General features: G+C 36.8%; 1 protein-coding gene across 2 annotated transcripts in view; it reads right to left on the bottom strand.

The window, feature by feature from the left end:
* Prkg2 (protein kinase cGMP-dependent 2) overlaps window positions 1-24623 on the bottom strand; it is a 102071-nt gene that overhangs the window by 51423 nt on the left and 26025 nt on the right. For both annotated transcript variants that reach the window (XM_010628616.2, XM_033757938.1), the window contains exons 3-9: window positions 22630-22796; window positions 19576-19689; window positions 17145-17250; window positions 13082-13145; window positions 5221-5298; window positions 3548-3642; window positions 532-600 (exon numbers count right to left, since the gene is read on the bottom strand). In XM_010628616.2, the coding sequence (XP_010626918.1) occupies window positions 532-600; window positions 3548-3642; window positions 5221-5298; window positions 13082-13145; window positions 17145-17250; window positions 19576-19689; window positions 22630-22796 (693 nt within the window). The remainder of the gene's footprint in view (window positions 1-531; window positions 601-3547; window positions 3643-5220; window positions 5299-13081; window positions 13146-17144; window positions 17251-19575; window positions 19690-22629; window positions 22797-24623) is intronic.

Here is a 24623-nt window from a genome sequence, read left to right as displayed (position 1 = left end):
AAAATATGATTTGAAGTGAATGAAAGACACAATGAGACTTATTCTTATTTAGGTATCAGTGTTGATACATATCACTTACAAATGTTAAAACTTCTCTAGAAATATAAATAGCTAATGAACATTTTATATTTTTAGAGGGGATTTGTTCAAAACTTTTTTGAGTGCTAAGGGCACTTTAGAAATAAATTATGAAATTGCTCGCTATATTATATGGGAAAACCCATAAAAGCACTAATAAGTTTATTTCTCTGAGAGTAGTAGAATTTAAATCACTCTGCTGGTGATATTTATGTACAGACTCTGCACACAAAATATTTAGCCTGCCAGCATCTGCCACTGCCACAGACAGAATCAGATCAGAAGGCCCAGTTCCTTCCCATGAATTTTAATAGACTGAACTCTCAGCTGAGGATTGGCTAGCATTTCCAAGTGGTGATGAATGAGAAAACAGATCAGCCCTCAGAGTAACAGAAGGCCACGTCTTCAGAGATGGCAACAGCCTGCCTTCTCCAACAGTATCGGGATACTCACTCTCGGTCGATCACCAGGCATGCAACATCATTTTCTTCAGCAATAATGTTAGCAGACCTCACATCATCACTGTAGACAAAAGAGCCAGCTTTCATACAGCTTGAAATTAAACATTCTTTTTTACTAGAGAATCTACTACTTTATATAAAAGCATACCCCTCACTTAAGCCTTGTAAAGACTGATTTTCTTTTTGTAACATTGTAATTTATATCCAACTCCTTTTAAAAACAGGAAAGAAAAAAGGGCTCTCAAATGTGTGCCAATAAAGGTTACATATGCAAGAAATTCAGAGAAAACTGAGCTGGAAACAGAGGGATCACTGACTATAACTTGATATGGAATCTCATTTTGAGCTCTGTGACAGGCAAAACGACATAGCTCTCCCCCATCAAAGCAGAATGACTAACAAGGAGGCAGCACAGTAATGAACAGATCAGAGAAAGTTAGGGAAAACAGCCAAGAGATTACTATATGATAAACTGATCAAAAATGTAGCCCAAAGGAAATGTTTTCAATGCTATATCATCTAATTAATTAAGTACAAAAATATTTTCATTTCATAGAATGTGAATGTATGTTTTTCCATTAAAATCTTTGTGATCAGTGAATGAATTATGACTCATACTGGGCTGGAGTGTAATTATCAGCACTGTCTTTCTTAGGGGGTACATAATATAGTGGTATATCTTACAAATGTTTTTTTAGATATGATGAATTATTATACAGTGTTTGATCTGATAATAAATTTAATTTCCTAATGAATATCAATAGGTCAAGCATCAAGTAAAGCGCATCTTTAGAAACCTCACATTATGTTATTTTTCCTACCTGTATTACTTATAAATTAAAGACACTAAAAAGATACACTCCATATGATAACTAGTGCTCAGAGATTCATCTAAGGTAACCTAGGCACAGTGGAAATCAGTGGAGTCGTAACCAGTGAGACTTCTGTGCAACTTCATCAAAAATGCATCGCCCAAACTAAAGTGCCTTCCCTTTCCTTCATAGTAGGTAGGGCAGAAAGAACTCTAGTGCCCATCTCTACTATCCCCCCAAAAGTCCCCCAGCTGCCATTGGAAGACCTGACATAACTACAGTCCGACCCCAGTTTGTAGGATCCTTGCTGGAAGACAGCAGGGAAAATACTTCACCTAGAAAGATCTTTGAGTCAAAGGCAGAACAGTCTGTGCTCAACTTATATTTGTGTAGTTAGACACAAAGATAGGTAAGAGGTAGGTACATAGGTAGACAGATAGATGGGGGCAGGGATGGTGGAGATGAAGGCAGGTAGGTCTAGACACAGACAAGATCTTGGATTATGGACCAAGATCTGTGCATTCAGAGAAAAAGAAGTACGGTAGTCTTTTCACACAGGAGCATCATGATTTTCACTAAGAACATCCTCTTGAAATCCTTTATAGGTATTAAATGTTCATAAATACACTTATATTCCTTTCACAGTAACCTTGTAAGAGCCATTGATTTATTTTTGCACAAAAAAATTCTGAAAGAACTCAGGGAACTATTTAATGTCAAGTCATGAAAATATAGAGAACATAAGGAATATGTAGTCACAGGCAGCAGCCCTAAAAAGCAATGGTATAAACATGTATAAACACATAAAAATGTTTGTTCCCAGCTTTCCTTCCCATTGATTTTATCTTTATATACTTTCATTGCCTTGGGAACCTGGGTGTTCATATAACACATAAATTCTCATGTTTCTTGTAGGAAAACACTATACTTGGCTTGCTGGAACACACAGCATACATTACTTTTGGTCCAGCAAAAACAGATAATGTATTTCCTTACAAGAGCTGTTTCATAAAGTTTTGTGCACCTCCAAACTTTAGTTGTTACACTTAGGAGCATGAGAAAAATAAAGCATAAATGTTAAGAACAAAACATAGATAATGCTATTACATTATGATAGCACATAAAAAGAAAGATAATTTTCCTACTATTGAAACAAGCTCATTACTAGCTAGAAAATGGGAAAGAGACATTCAACTTGTCTTTAAATTCCACTTTTAAATTGCCTGCATAATAGCTATAATGCAATTTATTAAGTCTTAGCATAGCACTTGGGTTTTCTTTTTAAAATAAGAGTTTTAAAATTTTTGAATAATCAAATGTGTCTTCAGGTAATTTCTAAATACTTTCTCATTGCTCTATAATTATGTGAACCTGTCATATAAATCAGCAGAACTGGGGCTTCATAAACCAAAGTTCAGACAAAGAAGAATGAACATAAATACTGCTCCTTTAAGCACAAATTTATAATAAAAATATTTAGTCTTAAAAATTTTTAAGTCATGTCTTAAGTTATTCGAAGTACTTACTTAAAAACATACCATTCTTTAAAAGTATGTTGCCCAAAACTTTAACTTTATATTTTATACAGTTATTTATATTTAGGAAATTAATTTGTTCAGACATGAGGTTTTATAAGAGTCCCCTCAACTACCTGATTAGCCTTTAAAAACATTTCTTTCATAAATTAGATCAATAGTTAAAAAAACAACTCTTACCTCAAAAGACTGAACTTTCAGACAGACATTTCAAATACACTATTTTGAGTTGTTTCTAAAATAAGCTGATGAGAATTCCTAAAACATTACTTTGGACATGTCATTATCTGATTTCTAAAATTTTTAATTTTTTAACACACTCTGAATAGGGCAATATTTCAAGCCATAGGAATGTAAAAACTTGTTATTGTTTTAAATTATAATTTTCCATTTTTAAAATTGATTTTTTAAAACTAAACGTTCTAAGAGAACATAAATCTTATTTTCACCAGCCAACTTAAGTCTTCAATTATTTGCTGCACAAAAGTAGTAGACTTATTTCCTGCATAACAGTGAGGGTTTTTGGAAATTATTCCAAAATTTGTATTTTATTTGTGGAAGTTTGTTACCATTAATTTGGTTGTTTAACTCTAAATAGGTAGTTTCACATGCAAAACAGCCTGAGCACATTTTATTCAGTTACATAAATTTATGGCTTCACCTGATCAGAGCTTTCTCTCCAAAGTATTCTCCTGTCTGCAATGTTTTTATCAGCTGTGGTTGATCATGACCCTCGGTACTCTGCGTGACTTTCACCTAGACAATATTAAGCAAAAATAAGAACAAAAAGAAAATCTGGACAACTATCCATCCAACGAAACCCTCAGACCTATAGAAACTTGATGAAGAAAGAAAAAAGGACACGCCAGTATCACCTCTGCAGTCACCAGGACAATGAATTTACTCAGCTCTGTTGGATGGATCTGAACAATCTCTTGCTAACACAATCCAATGATTACCCTCTTTGAGAGGAAGTCTCCATTCAGACCTCCCCTAAAAAGGTTAATTATTAAAAATAATCCAGTGATTCCTTCCTCAGAGATCCTCAGAGAATAATGATGGTCTTGTGGGAACTTCTGTTACTCAAAACATCTGACAGAACTGACAGATCTACCAAGAATAAGGTAGAGTACCAGGGTTCTAAGTCTGGTGTCCAGAGGAGGGCCAGATGCTATGTACCCTGTAAAATGGAATGCAAAACGTGAGCTGGAGAAGAGTCCACAACCTCTGTGCATATCTCAGGAAGAACCTTCACTGCACAGTCAAAGATCTCAATACAGTATCCCCTATTTGTGCCTAGAATTATTCCAGTTCAACAGGGTAATACTGTTGCCCCACGCTGATTGAAAATTCTGAATGACATTTATGTATGTCACAATGAATAAAAAATTTTAAAGTAACCATAATAAATGCAGCTTCGTCATTAGCCAGAATTCCTTCAAAGCCTGGGGCCGCGGTAGTGGAGCAAGGAGATGTGGCTGTTACTATTGAACAGCCTCAGAGATTGGAAACTCTTTTGCTTCGTCTTTTTCATTTACTGGGGGTCAAGTTCAAAGTTCACCCACAAATCAGCTTAGAAAAGGCAGTTACAGACTGTGATGATAAATTCTTCCAGGGAAGATGGAGCATTATTTAAAATCTACAACAGTTTAAAGACACACAGGATTACTTGTTGACTCTCCTTAAATATTTCACAAATGTTTTTGTCTCTGAGGGATGTAAGACTCAACACAGAAACAACATACCACGTTATTCGCATAATAGGTAGGTTAAAAAAAAAAAGACCTGCATATGTGTGTGTGTGCGTGTGTGTGTGTGTGCATGCATGTGTGAGAGAGAGAGAGATATTTAATCCATATCAACTCAGGCTACTATGTATGAATTGAAATTCTGAGCAATATTAGTTTTCTAGTTTGATGGCTGACCATGACCATCATCATTTGCTGTTTTCTTTCTCCTCTACCTGCTATTTATCGCTATTGTTTGATGGAAAAATGTTACAGAAAGTCCTTTGGACTTACTGAGAATCACACATGCAGAGCCAGAAAGGACTTCACAAATAGCCCAACCATTATACACAAAGCAACTAAGTCCAAAGAAAGTCAAGTGACATTTCAAAAGTTACTAAAATGTTAGTCTCTCAGCTGGAACCCATCATAAGTTTCCCACATCCCAACCCCAAACCCAGCCATCAGACAGAAGACCAGAAGACCATTCTGGGTAAAGCTTCTTTACTATTCAACACACAGAGGTTCTTAATAGAATACTGTTGTATTTATGGCAAACTAATTTTGTAAAAAACATTTTTTTCTTTACCCTTTAATTAATATTTACCTTCCCTTTGGCCAAAATGAAAAAGGTACTTCCTTCCTCACCCTCTCTAATGATATAATCCCCTTTGTCATAGTACTCCTGTTGGAATGAGAGAGAAAGAAAACATTAGATTAACCAGAGATGAACAACTGGAGATACAAAGGAAACAGAATGCCTCATTTCTTTAAAATAAGTGTTCCACACCCATCCACCCACCCTTGTAACTAAGCTTTCTTTATAGAGCCTTCATAAACTGTGGAAAAGTAAGGAGGCTTCTGCTTTCTTGACCACACTGTTATTATTTCTATCACAGAGAAAATTCACTTGAGATCCTGAATTTAGGGGATGGAGTGCAATGGTATAAGGACAAGTGAGGACAAGGTAAGAGTTACTACGCACAGGTGAGCTTTCACCTACACAACCTAAAAATAGTCTGTACAAGTGAGCAGCCATGCTCTGAAAATTTGGGCTGGGATTTAGAGAAGAACAAGGGATTTTACACACTAAACTGAAATTATAATCCTTAACAGGTATTAGGAATACTGGCCTCAATTTGTTGTACCCTGAAGGCAACAACTGCTAGGAAGATTCCACATGGAAACTAAGTAGAAATGTTCTGCATATAATTTCCAAAAATTCATAATTGCACAAATCATAAGGATATTATAAATTTATATGTAAATTCCATGAAATCTCAATCGCTCATTTCTTTTCACATATTAATGTCTCTTTCTCTCACATATTGTTGTATGATTATGGAATTCTTGAGCAGGGAAAAAGCAATTCATTCACCTAGTAGACCAAAAGCACAATCTAGCACCTCAGAAAACAAAAGATAGACTAAAATGTCTGCCTCTATGCAGTTTTAATTTGATCTTGTCTCAAAGTCAGAACTCAAATGGATCTCTTAATTACATATACAAACAAAAATGGGCTTGTTTAATATTTTAAGAAGGCATAATTAACATAATAGCTCTGTCTTGTTTTTCTTTTAGGCTTGGAAATAAATTGATAACTACTTTTCTGTCTTTGTTTTCTTTTTGGAAACACTCTGGTCATTTACTCTTGAAGCCAACTTGCATTTTTAGAATAAATATTACTCCTAATATTGTACTCATAAACATAACTTTTCTTTTTATCTTTATTAAATTTATTGGTATATATTAGATACACAATACAGTTACATTCATCATTGGGATCTTGTACGCATACATGACTTATCAGATTCTTATTTTTCCCCATTCCCCAGCGTTCCCTTCGGCCCCTCCACCTTTCCCTGTTTACAAAGACATTTTTTCCATGTTTTCCCTTTTCACATATTTTTTTCTTTTCCCTTTTTACCTTTCCCCTACCCCTCCCACTTCTTCTACATTTTTAGACTTTTTTTCCTGTTATACAATATAAACTATACATTTTATTCCTTATTTACACTTTTACTTTTTCACACCAGAGAAACTATTAGGTATTTACACATGTGTGACTTATTAATTTCACTTAAGAGTATGGCCTCAGTGTGCATCCACTTAGCTATACATGTCTCTAGTTTCTCATTCTTTATGGATGAGTAGTACTCCCCATTTTATAAAAACAAATGCACATCTTCTTTTTCCAGTCTCCAGTTGATGGGCAATCAGGCTGTTTCCAAATTTTAGCTATTATAAACTGTGCCACAATAAACATGGGTGATCATATATTGCTGGGGTATGATTCCTTTAATTCTTTTGGGAAGATACCTAGCAGAGAAATAGCTGGATCAAATGGGACTTCTAATCCGAGTTGATAAACATACCTTTTCTTTGCATAACACTATGTATATTTTAGAAGATATTTCAACATCTTTTGGAAAGTAGCATGATGTCCTAGTGGGACAAAGAGTTCTTTAAAGCCAAAGAGATCTAGATTCAAGTTATACACTAGTTATACAATGAATACAACCAGTTATACACGAATTTTACCTTCATCAAACCATACACTTAAAATAAGAACATTTATCTTCAAAGATTTAGAGAATTGCATTAGTTTTCCATTGCTGCTGAAAGGAATGACCACAAATTTAGTGGCTTAGGAAAAAACCTTCTCTTTATCTCAGGTTCTATTGGCTAGAAAATGCAGGTACAGCGTGACTTAACTAGACTTCTCCTGGTAGGATCTCTCAAGACTAAACTTGAGGTATCAGTAGAGCTGTGTTCCCCTCTGGAGGAATAGAAGGAAACTGGCTGTCACGGCTGCTGGCAGAGTTCACGTGTTGGGTAAGGTCCCAGTTTCCTTCCCAGCTGCCAGTGGCAGTGGTCCCTTAGCTCCCAGAGGTCAGTGGACCCTACACAGAGTCCTTATGTCTCAGAACCAGCAAGTACATGCTGATTTCTCACCCAAGGAGTCTCTCTGACTTCCGCTTCTGACTCTAGACAAAGAAAGTTCTACTTTCAAGGGCTCATGTAGTTATCTTCAGCCCACCTATCCAATCCAGAATTCTATTTTAAAGTCTCAAAACTTATTTGTAAAGTCCCTTTCACTACCGGATAGAGAATCAATGCATAAGTTCATGGATTAAAGGCTGGAAGTTCTGGTGAAACCACAATAAATCTATTAAAAGAAATGCTTTTGGTTTTGTTTTATTTCTTTTTTTTCCTGAGGCACTAAGAGCATCTCAAACACAGTAAATGCTGGATTATCTCCTGCTATGTTAGTGAAGAAGGCAATAATGTTTGGTTGTCTTTCACAGCTTCTGGACCTCAGCTTCCTTGGCTGTAATCTAATGATTGTATATCTACCACACTGTTGGTTATTTGAGGATGAAGTAGGATAATGTATTTATTATCTGGTGGGACCATTTGGTACACAAAAGGCACCCTGGGAGAGAGAATTCTTGAGAAGAGGCTATGCCCTGGTCACCAGAGTCTTGCAGAAGAATGCAGGGCTATCCAGGAAGGTTACATTCCTGCTGTTAGTTGCAGCCAGATAATTACCTTCTGTCTAAGAGTTGGGGAAGATGATGTGGGTCACCGGCAGACCCAGCCCATGAACCCTTTCATGCACATACATCTATACTATCTACCCAGTTTTAATGGCATGGCCCAGAGAGACCCAGAGAACCCCCTGTTGAAAATGTCCAAGTGGCCGTCACTGGGTTTCTGAGCAACTGTGTGGACCCAACTGAGACCATTCTCCTTGGGCTATTACATTAACAAGAGAGAAAATTCTGTTTTATATGAACAATGATGTTTTGCATTTCTTTGCCTCACAGTTTGCTTACTCCAACCCTCTCTTTCTTCTCATCTTTGGTTTAACACAAAGCTTTCCTATAGACAAGCTCCATGACTATGACCCTTAAAGATGAGGCCAGTCCTGTAGTCCAGCTGTCTTCAATATGTAACTAATGTTTGGTTCTCTTTCCTCACACTGCTGGAGTCCTGTGAGCTGTTCCCAGTTTTGATAATTAGCTCTTTCATCTCTTGGTCCCCACCTCAATCTCAGTCCCAAGTACCTCAGAGCAGAGGGGACATGGGGAAGCTCTGAGGTACTATTAGGTTGGTCTTCAGTTTTTAGAAGGCCTTTCATGTGTGCACAGGGGTGGTTTTAATTCCTGTCCACCAGATAAGTCCAAAGGGGAAAAGTTTTCAAGGGGACGTTGAGAAAGAGCTCTATTTTTTCCAAGGGACAACCTTCCTAGTGGTACTTTTCCCGGGGACGATTCTTTGTCACCCAAAACCATGGGAGGAAGATAAATAATACCTCCCAGTGTGTTGACAGTAACTTCATAGATCAGAAAAGGCTGTGGAAATAGGTCAGACCAAAAATATATAGTGGTAAGTACTGGCTGTGATGCTAGACTTCCCAGTGTTTGCCAACTGGGGAGGGCAGCCAGTCAAGCCAGGGTGGTCACCAGGACCAAAAAGGGAAATGCAAACAGTGTGGTTATTGTCATTGTGGTTACACTGCAAAGGGGTCCCTCAGAGAAGCAAGAAGCCATAGATTCTGTCCTGCAGAGCAGCGGTGTTCATATATTTTTTTATTCTGACCTGAAGTATGAAATACATTTAACATCTACACCCAATGCACACACCAAGAGTGTGTGCACATACCGGCATGTCTATCAAATGGAAACATTTCTCAAAATAGTACTTATATTCACTACTCATTATTTTTTAAATCCTATTAAATTAGTTCCATGACCTAGTAATGCTTTGAAATCTATAATCTGAATAAGATGCTTTAAAAGATGTTAGATGCCTCTAGAGAAATTACTTACTGAATGGCAAAAAAAAAAAAAGTAAAGAAAATAAGAAAATTGATTGTAGGATAAACACTGGTAAGGATCAGAAGAAATCATATAAACGAACAGCAAAAGCTAAAGATGTTGTTTTTCATTGCACGGAAAATTTTATTTTTATTTTTCATTGTAGGGAAAATGCTTATTTAAGAATATATAAAACTAGAAGAAAATACCAAGGTGATAGAGGAAAAATAGAGGCGAGATCAGAATTTCTTACAGTCTGTAGTTTGCAGCTGAAGATCTTCATTACACAGAAGTATTGATGCTATACAACCAGATGCTTATTGAACACACACACACACACACACACACACACACACACACACACTTTCATACCAGTGTACCCAAGTTTGTTGTTTAAAAACTGTTTACAAGTATTTAGGTAGTAGCCAGCTATTTTTGTTTTCCTAGTGAAAGAGTTAAAATAGTTTAGAAATTCTAAAGCAAACACGACTGGATCAGGTGGACCCTACCAGCCATTCAGCACTAATGTAGCCTCGGATTTGTAATTTCCAAGTAACTAGATCATACAAAGTGAAAACCAACAGAAAGTATTCCTGGTAGGCCAGGTGGCCAAGCCAACTGTTCAGAATTCTGTCACATTGCCAATGAAATGGCCCACGGCCTCCATATTTTGCAAGTGAGCAAACACTAAGGCTCACTACAATTAACTGAGAGTTGAGAGTGACAGAAGAAGGACCACAGATCCTAACTTTCAAGGGGACACTGTGGACAGGTGAACTTCTACAATTCGCAGCTGCCTCACATTCAGTCCATTGGTCCATAAACCTCATCAGAATACACAAGAATCTCCACTTTCTCTTCACTCTGGCTGTCAACATTCAAATGAGAAAAACTCTGGTTTATGCAAGTGTTAGCAGTGACTCCAAGAGTAGACTTTGGAAAAAATGATTAAAAATAGAAAATGCCTGAATCAAGAGGCAGACTGAGGGAAATTCTGAACATATGCATTATATTCATTAACAAATCTATGTTTCTCAAACTTGATGTGAGCTGGGCATTGTGTTACAGGCCTGTAATCCCAGCCCTCTGGGAGACTGAGCCAGGAGGATCCCAAGTTCACAAGTTCTAGCCCAGCCTAGGGAAATTAATGATTTAGGAAGACCTTGTCTCATAAGAAAAGACCTGGAGGGCAGGTCGCTCAGTACAAAGTCCCTGGGTTCTAGCCCCAGATTCCCGGTACTGGGGGAAATAAAATACTTTAATGAGCATACAAATCCCATCACTTAACTACTGATGAGGATTGGAGGGCTCCTATCAGTCTCTGATTTGGTGGGCGTGGAGTGGCACTTGGGAAGAACAAGGGTATTCCGTACTATTCCACCACACCCACTCTATGAAACTGTGGCTTTGAGTCGGCCTGGCAGTGCAGAAGGCGGCCAAGTCAAACACCAGCACTCTGCATCAAAGCATCAGGTGATTCTGAGATTAATCCCAGTGTGTGTGATTCAGGACAGCACAGCTGGACTCGGCACTTCTGGACTGATCCCTGCATGTGGGACCAGAACCTCCGTCCTCTCTCATCTTTAGTACTGCATGCCAAGAGATGCACCAACCACACTGCAGTTTGTGTTATCATCTGTCCCTGCACTTTACCCTGAGAAGGGCCTTCAAGGCAGTGACTGCCTCCGGAACGGGATGCTCTCTGAGTGCCAGGAGAAGCTGCCTGAGCACCGCACTGCAGGGGCTATTTGTCTAGAAGTGCAACAGCCTACATTACAGACGGAAACCAGCCCAACTGCTTGGTGACAGGAAGTTCCAGACTCCATGCACACTCACAGAGAAAACCTCCCAAATCACAGTCCTGTATAACATGACAGATTCTACCTGTTTGTTTTTTGTTTTTTTTTTTAAGATGATGGAGCGGTTTGTGGGATCGATGGTTCCAGAACTCCGTGGGTCCTCTGTCCTAACTCCTGTGCACTGGGAACTGGACCACACTAATGGGTCCCGAGGCTGGGCTGTGCTGGCAAGTGATGCACTTGGAGCTAAACAGATCCTAGCACTCTCTTGTTAATCACTTTCACATCTGAGAATTTTTGCACACTATAGAGACACATTTGTTTGCCAGGTATGAATAAAGAGCCCTTTATAAACTGAGCCCCTCTCTCCAAATGCTCAGAGTAAAGCTTTTCTAGGGTGTTTTAAAAGCTTAGACTTTCAAGTTTGAATTGTGTGTTAATTAATACTGCACTGGAGCCCCCGTCTACATAATCTGTACTCATTGCCTGTGGCTGCCATGAATATGTCTAATTTAGCATTTATTTAATGATACTAAATTTTCATATTTGCTGTCAGCATGGAATTACCCTCTAGTAAACTGACTCTATTCTAATATTAAAAACAGATTTCCTTGGTTAACAAAAAAAAATAGGGCCTCTCTACCTTTAATGCACACTCTCAGAAATTGGGATGAATTATTAATTTGCAACATCTGTGATTGGTTTGTGTTACATTGGGAAAATCCCAAGAGGGGCAGGGCAGGCTCTCTTCTTGAAAATGACTTCATATCTGAGACCCCTGGGGCCATGAGGCCAGGCCATGTGTCATCATGGGCTGTCCCTGATAAACTGCTGGGTAAGCTTCGCAAATTGTACACAGAAACATTTCTGGGGTCCCTTACCCTTCAGGACAGAATGGTCCCTGCCCCCTTCTCAACAGATACTAGTTTACACTTTAACTTGTGATTGACAGAGGCATGAATCTGTCAACAATCAGTCTTGCTGGGCTTTTTAAAACTTTCCTCCCGCTGAAAACAGCTCTACAAATGCTTAAAGGCGAGAGGTGACTTCTCTAGCATTTCCTACCTCCTGTAAATTTCATAAAAACCATCCTGGTTTCCATGAAGTTGAACCCCCAAGAAAGTGTGAGGGGTTATTTTCTCTGAATTTTAATCTCTGCATTCTTAAGAGGTTTTTCATAAAATGCATAGCATTAGAATCCAAGGTACATGTCATAAAAGCGTTATTCACAAAAAGACTTGGTGAGGCTTGGACTAGAACCAACCATCTGGGTGATGCCTAAAATGAAATGAATTTTTGAACACATTCCAATACACCATTTCCCTCTAGATATTAAAATACGTAAAGTGCTTCTTGAGTACAGTTTCTTAAAATTTATTTTAGTAGCCTAGAGTGTTCAAGCATAGAATGTTCCAAAGTCTGATTCATACTCCTGTCACCAAAAGCACAAACATGCCCTTTCTGTGCTCCGGTTCCTAATCATGCCTCAATTATACGGAGAAAGCTCTGGAAGGGACTGTGATGTTAATTGTAGAAAATCGAATGCCTGTTGAAAAGGCAGATTAGTTTTATAAAATATACTAAAAAGATTAAAATATGTAAATCAAATTTCACTTTGCACATGCAAATCCAATTTCCTTTTATACATTTCTAAAAAGGCTAACCTCTCCAGTCCCTTAATTCAGAGGGAGTTCGCCTAAGATTTTTCACAACAGAAAGGGCCTCCTGGTATGTGTAGAATGGTGATCCACAATCTTTTCCTTTTTATTCATTTACAGTGCTAATGTGGCAACTAGATTCTGAAATCTTCTAATGAAATTTACTTTTTACTTAAAAAATCTCTTACCACTTCCAAGCAGTCAATGATCTTGGTTAGTTTATCTTCAGGTAAATTCTTCAGCAAGGATACACTTCAAAATTAAAAAGAAATCTGAATTATCTTGCTGAATTAAAATATAAATACACACGGGTAGGTGTAGGTTCTAAAATTCTTAAGCTCATTTAAAAATTACAGTGCACTTTAATTTCTCCAGAGTCAATCTTCTTTTGCAAATGAGAAGGGGATCAGTAGGGAGAAGTAATAGAGGTGAAGGGAACATAAAATGAAGATATATTATTTACATCTCCCCACAAGGAAGGTAATCACGATGTACTGCAAACAGATTAAACTAACAAAAATCCAAATTTAAAAAAGTAAACCTTTAAATAAATGAAAACACATAAGTAATTGCATTTGGTACAAACTGGAAAATTCAACCTTTATCATAGGCAAATAAATGCAAATGATACCCTATTAGGAAGGGGAAATCACATTCTATTTGAAGGAAAAATAATTTTAGATTTCTTGGTTTTCAAAGCGAACCACATCTGGAAATGTGTTCCTGTCCATGTTTCGATATCTCCTCTCTTAGCCCAGGTGAGCAGCTCTGCTTCCAGTGGAGGATCAGAGTTTTATCTCAATCCTTGTAATTAGGTAATGACCGAACACAGAGGGAAGTGGGAATCTTGGATTATTAGTCAGAGCATACTGTCTTTTGAAATCAATGGGAGCCAGAGGCATTTTACAAATAATATTTTTTTACAAATAATATTTACAGATAATAATGTGCAGAGAGTGAAACAGAATACTGAGCTCTATTATTGTAAAGAATTAGAAATTTCAGTATGATTAATCAATCGATATTATTAAGTCGTTCTCTTAAAAAAACTTCTCTTCTGCTGTAGCCATTTTTATTCAGGACTATTGGTCCAATTTCTATAAGTAACACTCATATGGAAAGAGTAATTCTACTTCAAAACTGCGTGTTTAGTTCTGGTTTTGTAAATGCAGGGAGCTCGGTCTAGAGCTGTCTTGCACAGGTACCAGGAGGCCACAAGGACAAGAGACACATATAAGAATCTTTGCACCAGAATCAGTTGTAACTGCAAGCCCTGGGACAAGCCCCAGTGGGACAAAGATAAATACACAGCAACAGTCAGGTAACAATGCTCTATTGCAGGAGAAATGAATCTTAAATACCAAGTCAAAAATTCAGTGGAAAAAATAACATCATTTTGATGAAGGTTGCAAATAGGCTAAATCAAGCTATAGGCAAAATTTTAAATAGCACCAAAGGAATGGTCATCAAACTTGGTACAGGCTGCTTCCACGGAGAGGGGCAGCAGGACGCTGAAAGTGCGCTGTGGGGACCATGAGAATGTCGACAACGCTGCTAACTTGCTATTCTTTAGGTTCAGCAGCAGCTTCACAGATACTCATTTTGTTAGGATTTTTCACTTAGAATTATTTTTAACTAATAAATAAAAATTGTACACATCTATGGGGTGCCACAGAATGTTTCTATACATGTAGACATTGAGCAAAGATTAAATGAGGGTGAACATTTATCTCCTCAAATATTTATTATTTCTGTATGATAAAAATATTCAAAATTATTTTCTCTGGTTAACTGAAATGTACATTACATTGCCATTGTGTGTAGTCACCCAATCTGCACATAAGAATTTTGGGCTCTGTTCGCCGTATAACTTTAATGAACCTTTCTCCATTCTTCCCTTCTCCTACTCTCCCAAGCCTTTGGTAACCACCACTCTACTCTAAACATCTATGAGACAAACTTTCTTAGATTCCATGTAGGAATGAGATAATGCAGTATTTGTCTTTCTGCGCTTGGTCTATTTCACTTAACATAGTGATCTTCATTTCTAGCCATTATATTATAACAAATGGCAGAATCTGACTTTTTTTATGTCTGAATGGTATTCCACTCTTTGCGTGTACTACATTTTTTAATCCATTCATTATTGGATGGACACTTAAATTGTATCCATTTCCTTTTCTTTTCTTTCTTTTTTTTTTTTTTTTTTTTTTTTTTTCTTTTTTTTTTTTTTTTTTTGTGTGTGTGTGTGTGTGTGTGTGTGTCTGTGTGATACCAGGGATTGAACTCAGGACCTTTCACTTACAAGGCTGGTGTGATGCCACTAAGCTAAATCCTGGGCCCATTTCCTGACTGTTTTAAATAGTGCTGCAAGGAACATAGGAAGATGGACTCCTCTTTAACACAGTGATGTCATCTCCTTTGCCTACATACCTAGCAGTGAGACTACTGGTGTTATGATCTTTCATAACCTACATACATAGTATATATATATATATATATCATATATTTATATATTTCATATGTAATGAAAAGTGTAAATGGAAAAATGTTTACTGTATATTATAAACAAAAAAATGCATTTCTCTGTTGTTGAAATGGTAAAAAAGTAACCAGAACTTATCACTGATTAACACAAACTTCTTAGAAAGTTTACTGCTGGTCCAAACTTACGTCTATTAGTTATTACTATTATTACTGTTATGTCTATTATTAGTAGTAAATTTTTCACCTTATAGAAGTTGTAGGGAAACCAGTATTAGGAGAAATCTTAGTCTACATCCCCTCTAGGAAGACAGGGATCAGATTTACACTGTTCTTCACTGAATTCATGATTTTTAGACCTGTCAATAAATCACATTGAATGAACTAATAAAATAACAAAAGGAAAGAAGGAAGGAGTAGCTACTAGTAGATCACCTAAACTCCTTCCATTTAAAACAGAAAATATGAGACTTCAGAAGAGTTTATACTCTATTTTTGGACTAAACAGTGAAAGAACACATTATTATTCAGTAGAACATCTCAGGTGTTACGGTTTCATTATAGTTCAGATCCCGAGATTGTCAAAACTCTCACCAATGATACAAAAATAGTTTGAGTAATTAACTTACACTCAAATTTTTTCTTTAATTTGGAGCTTTCTTTTTAAATTTCACAGACATTTGTTTCTATATAAATTGCTGTAGTCAGTTAAGTACAGAACACTCCATAAAATGAGTATGTTCCAAAGACACATGTAACCATAAGTATAGCAACATTTTTGAAAAGTTAACTTGCTATAAATAACGGTAAGTTGGAAGATAGTGTGGCTTTGCAAATGAGAAAAGGAATACCTCAGGTAAAATAAGGATAATAAAATAAATGGATTCTAATATTATTGAAAGAAAAGCATTACTAAAAGGGTTATCTGGTTGCTATCCTCTTTTCAAATTCCAGACGTCTTTCAATGACAAGTGAGCAATCCAGGTGAAATTTTGGGGATTTTTTGCACATTTTTCTGTTCTATACACTACCATGTTATGGCATCTATCTAGATGTCCCCCCAAAGCCTCCTGCAGTCACTGGTGGGGGGTTTTCAGAGGTGGCTGGATCTAGAGTCTGTTATGCTGGGATTAATGATGTGTGATTACTAAATTAGACCACTGGTTGATTTGGCATAATTCTGGGTAGGAGTAAGGGTGTCCCACACTGGGTGTGAGTGCTACTAACCCTAAGGGTGTGTAGCCTGGATAAAATATAAGGGACAGAAAGAGGGCAAGTGTGACGGTTTGTCGCTTGTTCACTGCTTACTGCCTTCTGCCTGTCTTGCTTGGCAATAGACTGTTTCTCCTCTGTGATGCCCTTCTGCTATGCCACCCTGCCCCGGAATCAGCTGACTGTGAACTAAAACCTCTACAAACTGTGAGCCAAATAAGCCTTTCCTCCTTTCATTTTGGGTGTTGGGTAGTTTGTCTCGGCAATGAGAAAATAGCAAAACTTAATGAGAAAAAAATAAACCAGTACACAAAGTTATTAGTAATTAAATATAATTACATAAAAATAATTAAATATATGAGAAGTAAATAAAATTTTTTCCATATTCTCTTGCAATGTCATTTACCACAAGAGAGCACTTTGGTCCCTTGGTTTAATAATGTTAAAAATGCTTGAATTAGAGAATCTGTAAGAAATTACTATATCAATAAAACCAATTTATGCACCTATGGCTATATCATCAGCTGTGCTCTTCACCCACTGTATTATCCTTACCTTCGGAGGAAGTTTCTGTACTGTTCATCTCTAGCTTGGGCTGTCCTCCTCATGATGTTCTGGAAAACCTCTCGATCTAGTGCCCACGTTTTAACATTGGTAACAGCTTTAGAAAAATCAAGAAAATAATAAAACATTGCTTCACACCACATTAAAACAGCACTCAAGAATGTTAATCAGTGTTATGGCTTGTATTTAGATGTCCCTACAAAGCCTCAGGGGCCTTTTTGGAGAAGGCTGGATCTTGAGTGTATGTTGCTGGGATCAAGGATGTGATGCTGGGGTGGATTCATGGGGTGATGCTAGGGTTAAGATTGTCCCATGCTGAGTGCTACCACCCTGCATGTGGGTAGCCTGGATAAGATAGAAGGAACAGAAAGTGAGCTCATGGCTTTCTACTTTGCTGCTTTGGTGGCTTCTGCCTGCCGAACTGTTTCTCCTCTGTAATTCCCCTCTGCCATGCAGCCCCTGCCTTGGAGACAGCTAACTGTGAACTGAAACCCCTACAAAGTGTAAGTCAAATAAACTTTGCCCCTTTAACTTTGGGGGTCTAATATTTTTTCTCACCAATGAGAAAATCAAATAAGACAATCAACTTGCATTTCTTGGAAAACACATTACTTAAACATGCAAATGGAAAAACGAAGCAGCAAAATAAATAGTGCCCAATTTTATAAATTACTTTGGCTTTGAAATATACTATGATTTGGAAGTGGGTAGCAGAAGATTTCCTTTCTAATTATATTTTATTTAGGATGATGTTCAAATGAGTTTGCAATTCCTGATTATACACAACATCATCGAGATGAATTTCAGATTCTTGCTGTAAGGTTAGCGGTCAGCCAACCCGTGGCTAATCAGTGAGTGAAGAATTCTAAGCAAGTAACTGGAAGTTAGATCTCTCTCTCTCTCTCTCTCTCTCTCTCTCTCTCTCTCTGTGTGTGTGTGTGTGTGTGTGTGTGTTTGTGCTTTTTGTGTGTCTTTTTATGTTGTTTAGACATTGCTGCAAAAGAGATCTAATATATTTTAAGGATCTCTAGGATTACTATAGTATAAATGCATACAAGTAATTTTTAAATTACCAGAGAAAGTTTTAGGGACAAAAAAATGTGTAAGAAAGGCCCTGAAAGCAGGGATACAATCCAAAAAGGAAATGGAATAGAAGTGGCAACTCTTAGAAAAACAAACTGAAATCAAATTGTGGTTGTGAGACTTTTAAAAAAATGTAATCAGAGCTCAGAAAATAGATCAAAACTCAAAGCTCTGATTTAGCAAACTTTAGAGTAAATTAGAATCTTCTGAATATTCTTGTTAAAAATAAGGACTCTAGGGCTTCATGGTCAGAATATTCTTCAGGTGCAGAGGGGAGGAAAGATCTGCATTTTTAGCAACTACCTTAGTGATGTTAATACGTGTGACACAGTTTCAAATACTGAGCGATAACACATCTAAATTATTCTGAAGAAAATCTAAGATTGCCATCAACAAAATCAATAAGAACTGGAATTTCTAGAAGAAACAATTAAGCTAATCCTAAAGCCATTCATTAAAATGCTCATTGCTATGATTTATATCCCTTTTGTATGATAGTCATACATTTTCATTGGCTTTATTTCATTTTTAAATGTTCTTGTTTATAACATGGTCAGAACTTCATAAAAACTAGAAAGCAAACTTTCTATGAGCCAAGACAAACGTCCATATAATAGAAAGTACAGTGGTGGTTAGAGAAATAGGGGATCATTCCGTTTATAGCCATTTTCAGGGTGTACAGATTGGTATCTGAGATGAGTTGTTTTTTACTTGAATTATTTAGATAAATAATTTCATATAAGTCCTCTTATGGCATAGTATTTCATTTATTTATTTATTTTTATTCATTAAGTATATTGGTACATTTTAGGTACAAAATACAATGACATTCATCATTGGGAATTTGTACCTTTACATGATATATCTTGGTTCTTATTTTTCCCCATTCCCCTGCCCTCCCTTCAACTCCTCCACCCTTCCCTATTTACAAAGATTTTATTTCCATTTTTTCCTTTTCTCATATTTTTTCCATTCCCCTACCAGTTCCCCTTTAAACCTTTTCTTCCTATTTCATACTATTAGACATTTTGATCCTTATTTATACTTTTAGTTTCTCACACAAGAGAAACCATTTGATATTTGCACATGTGCCCTATTTATTTCACTTAAGAGTATGGCCTCAATGTGTATCCATTTAGCTATAAATGTCTCTAGTCTTTCACTCTTCATGGCTGAATAGTACTCCATTTTAGAAAAAATAGTCCTATAGTATTTCTATTAAAATGAGCACATGGTACAAAATAGGAAAGAGAAACTCTGGATTAGGATGCAAACCTGATATAAGATGACCTTAACATTGCATAACAATTCAAAGACAGAACCTTTCATCTCCTGTTACCTTTCACAGAGGCGGTCCTTGTACAGTTGTATAAAATGGCTAGTTCCCCAAATGTGGTCCACATAGGGATGGATGACAGAAACTTCTCTCCTTGGAATACCTCTAGTTGACCCTCTATCAAGTAAAATTTAAGAAAAACACAAATAGTCAAAATCTACCTGGATTCCACAAATTAAAATAAAAACAGAAATATACAAATCATACAGGTAAGATATTGTGTGATTCTTCTTATAATATTGTGGCTAAAATTACCACCCCAAACCAGCTTTGCCATTTACTCACCTTGAGAAGGTTACCCTCTCTGCCTGAATTTCCTTGATAATGGGGATAATAATATTTACTTCATGCATTTGCCATGATAATCAAATAAGTTAATATAGGCAGAGAACATAACACAATGGGAAGGATGTAGTTGATGCTGTGTAAGCATTAGCTCTGGTTAATATTACTATCATTGCAGCAAAGCTCTTCCCCATAAGTGGTGGATCGCAAGTTATTTTGTTTAAAGTTCATTCTATCCTATGAAAAATATAATACTTGAAGCTACTCCCTCTCTACTAGGAGCCCAGCAAGCACAGTATGTCTTGAAAAATGCAGCAGTCATAGCACGTCCTGAAAATTAGCTATGGGCTGCACGACCTTGGGGAAGTTATTTTCATGGTCCTCAACTGTTACCTGACCTCTCATTCCTTAAAATGTAACTAACACCCATCAGAGTGACTGACACTTGCCTATACATAGGGAAAGACTAAAGGAAAGCAGAGGAGAGCCTCAGGCAACCTTCTCACAATTCTTTTGCCTTGGCAACTCTCCTTTTTACTCCTTTCAAACAAAATCTTATCCTACCCAAATGATATGCAAAAATATTTAGATTCTTCAAGGAAGAAAAATGTTTGGGTAAAACCCTTTTCTTGGAAAGAATTAGCTTTTCTTCCCCCTAATTCACCATTAAGTAGCTGGGGCATCTCTGTCTATCCATTCATTCAACAAATCTGTCATCACACCAGGATCTGTTCCAGGTGCCAGAACAACAGTACACAGCAGAGAAAAAATATTTATTCTGGTGGAATTTATATTCTGGTAAGGAAAAATAACAGATTAGATATACAATTTTCTCATTGTAGCAAATTCTGTCCCTCAAAGTCACTTGGTGGTACTGTCCAGTTCATATCATGGACCTTGATGCTTTCCAAGGATTTTTTTTTTTCTAATTGGTTATGGCTCATGGGACTTGATGCTGACGAATTATATGGAATATAAAGTTTAGACTAAATATGCTTGTGTTGTTTTCTATTCATGCTGTATTTTATAAAGGGGAGATTTTTAATTATCAAATTAATTTCCTCAGCCAGATAATTAAACCAGGCGAGTCTGTCCTTAGATGACGCTCTAATTAATTCCTATAAGAAACCATCCAATTTTCCTTTCCACATGTGCCACTGCCCTGATCTCAATAGCTGCATTGATGCTGATGTCTGTTCAACCTTTTCTCTCCCCATGCCTTTCATCAGAGCCACTGGCAAGGAACACGATGGGCAGACAACAAGTGTCTCACCCTTTCCTAGCAGGTTCCACAAATATCTGTGGACTTAATGACCTATTTCTCTTGCCAGAATGTTCTAGCCCAGCTAAATAGATAGGAAATGACTGAGAGAAAATTTGCAAGATTATAAAATTGAAGACCAGCTAAGTTAAAACTGTAATCCACTACTTGAGTAGAATAATTACTTGGGAATGACCATTTAATTTTAAAGTTGCCTATAAAGATTATATGGAAAACAACAAATAATTATATAACAGACATGGTTTAAGAATCAGTCTATGAAAATAATATTTTCACCGTACAAATTGAACTGCACATGCATATTAATTTGTTTGGATAGGCAGTTTCTGCCCCATACCTAAAGCCCAAGGAAATAAGAATGAAAATATTGCTTAGATTATCAGAAACTATAATGTAAAGTAGATCACAGTACATCTCAGGGTACCACAACATCTGGGCAAACCAGTTTAACTTTGTTCTCTAAGACCATTCAGAATTTGATGAAGCACTTAACAACCCTAACCCTGTTTAGATAATTTCTTGCTTCTATAACTAAAGAAAAAAAATGAGTAGCTATTATAAGAGCTGTGCAGTTTAGAAGTAAATCCTTTGCTTATCTGTCATACTCTTCCCAGCATATAAACATGTTCAAGTAATAACAGGAAAAGGAAACCATTTCAATGGTTCTAAAATTCCTGGTGTTACTTGTAAAGCATTCTATTAATTTGTCAACTGGTTACATGTACCTAAATCATTCTTTGAATCCTATATATATATTATAAGAGCTGTGCAGTTTAGAAGTAAATCCTTTGCTTATCTGTCATACTCTTCCCAGCATATAAACATGTTCAAGTAATAACAGGAAAAGGAAACCATTTCAATGGTTCTAAAATTCCTGGTGTTACTTGTAAAGCATTCTATTAATTTGTCAACTGGTTACATGTACCTAAATCATTCTTTGAATCCTATATATATATATAAACATTAATAGCTGGATTTTGAACAGAAAGTGTTATTTTCGCCATCATTTTTTTTTTTTTGTACCAGGGATCGAACTCAGGACCTTGCACTTGCAAGGAAGGAAGCAGAACCACTGAGCTAAATAACTGGCACTGAAACAGTTTTCTTTTGGAAGTGAGTGGCACTGTGATTAAAAGTACGGATTCTTAAGTCAGATTGCCAAGTTTGCATTTTACTTCCCCCACTTAAACCGTGTCACTTTGGATACCTGATTCAACTTTTCCGGGTCAGTCTCCATAGTGATAAGAGCCCTTGCCTTACAGAACTGATGAAAAAAATAAAGTGAGATCTGTCTACTAAGTGCCCAGTCGGATTCCTGATATATAAAAAACAGTAAATAGTATCATTATTATAATTAGATCATCAATATTGCCATTTCATGACTTTGATCTGTTATATTTTTTACAGAGCAGGCAGTTTTGAGTTTTATAAATGCTTTAAAAAATTCTAAGACCAGTACATATGATAACTGGAAAATCTGTGAAACCTACCAGCCAGCACGAAAATATGGTTTCCTGGCTCTCCTTGCTTAATGATATAGCTGCCTTGCTGATAGCTTCTCCCATACATACACTCCACCATGTCTTTGATCTGCTGAGGGTCCAGTCTCTTCAGAAACTGGTTTTTATTAAGGGCATCAGTAATGAGCTTCTTTTCACTGGTGTAAAGGAAAAGAGGTATTAGTTATAATTTGCAAAAACAGTGCTTTACTATTTAGATTTACTTCATTCTGACTCTTGATATTACCACCTATGCACTGAGAACATTTCTTTCTTTTTAAATATTTATTTATCCATCTATTTATTTATTTATTTATTTAGGGGGGTACCGGGGATCAAACTCTGGTCCTTGGGCTTGCCAGGCAGGTGCCGGAAGTACTGAGCTAAATCCCCGGCCCTGACAACTTTTCTTTCCAGGACAATTTCTGTTCTGGTCCCATCCATCACTTCACCTTTATAACTACCATACTTTACATGGAACCCTCTTAAAAATGTTTTTGAATGTCTTGTGGTATTTATCAGCACACCAGTTAATTACCATTCCCAATTCCATCACATCCCTCAAAGAACCACTTCTGGGAATTTTCTGTTCCACGCAATCTCCAGGAGGAAAGCAAGGCTGGTGAATAGGGAGTTTGATTTAAGAGATCACCACACAGCACTCACTCATCAATGGATACACGCACAGGGTGCACGCAACTGGTTATTTTATATCTTACTTACCCCTCACCATTTCTCTACGAGATAATTACTATTCCCCCTTTTATGTAGAAGTAGAATAAAATATAAAAGTTAACTAAATTTCTCATAGGATTTAAAGCTAAGTCTATAAATCTGAAGTCTGAGATGCTCTTATCCCATCCCATTGCAACCCCTCTTCTGAGGAGGAAAGTTGGCTCTCTTGGGCACCTTGGGTTCGATCCAACACAGAACGCCAGGGTACAATCTGACCTAGGTTTTACTCTAGGCACGTCTAGACTGGATAAGATCTACATGTTGAATATCATCCCTTTCCATAACTCAAACATGAGTCCTACTTGTTGACAAACCTGGGACATTCTACTTTGTCTTGCAAAAGAAGTAGCTCAAAATAGTTTCCTAAAACACCATAAATTTCAAATATTTTAAGTATCACTTTATATGCAGATATCACAGAATTACTGAATTGGAAGAGAAGATGCTTTATGAACTGTCAGAATCTCTGAACAATATATTTGCCATCGGTATGATTTCCCAAAATGGCTCTTTTGCTAATTTTGCATCAAATATTCTCTGAATGTTAACTTTACTGTTTGAAAATTAGTAACTTTTTTCATAGAAAGTTCTCAAACATAAGGACTTCAAAGCATTAGTTAACTTCCTGAATGACTCCACCATCAAACAGATCACTAGGCTGCAGGAAGGGAAGGGAATGAAGCTGTTTACAAATTTCTTCTCTACACTGAGGAGTCAATCTCAGATCCACTCACACTGGCAAATGCCTTGAGAACTTCCTTCTTCTTTCATCACTAAATCTTGTCCAGTCTCTTTACCAAATATCACTTAACATTCATTTTATTTTCCATTTGCAAGGCTATCCTCACAATCCAGGAACAAATCATACATAGGTCTGGACAATTTTTTTTTTTTTTTAGTTTATTCGTACATTTTAGGAATACAGTACAGTTACATTCATCATTGGGATCTTGTACCTTTACATGACAGGTCTTGGTTCTCATTTTCTCCCCATACCCCTGCTCTCCCTTCAGCCCTTCCTACCCTCCCCATTTACAAACATTTTATTTATTTCCATTTTTTCATTTTCTCCTACTTTTTTCCTTACCCTTATTACCTTTCCCTGCCCTTCCCACTTTCCCTACACTTTTAGCCCTTTTCTTCCTATTTCACATTGTCAATTATATCATTAGGATTTATGTACTAGTATGGACAATTTTAACTGCTTCTTTTCTGGAATGTCAGCTTCTAGTCTTTCTTTTTTTTTTTTT

This window comes from Fukomys damarensis, unplaced genomic scaffold (assembly GCF_012274545.1).
Source record: "Fukomys damarensis isolate Sample0158 unplaced genomic scaffold, DMR_v1.0_HiC HiC_scaffold_32, whole genome shotgun sequence".
Taxonomy (NCBI): domain Eukaryota; kingdom Metazoa; phylum Chordata; class Mammalia; order Rodentia; family Bathyergidae; genus Fukomys; species Fukomys damarensis.
The sequence above is the reverse complement of the archived record's forward strand: the minus strand, read 5'-3'. Positions and strand labels throughout refer to the sequence as shown.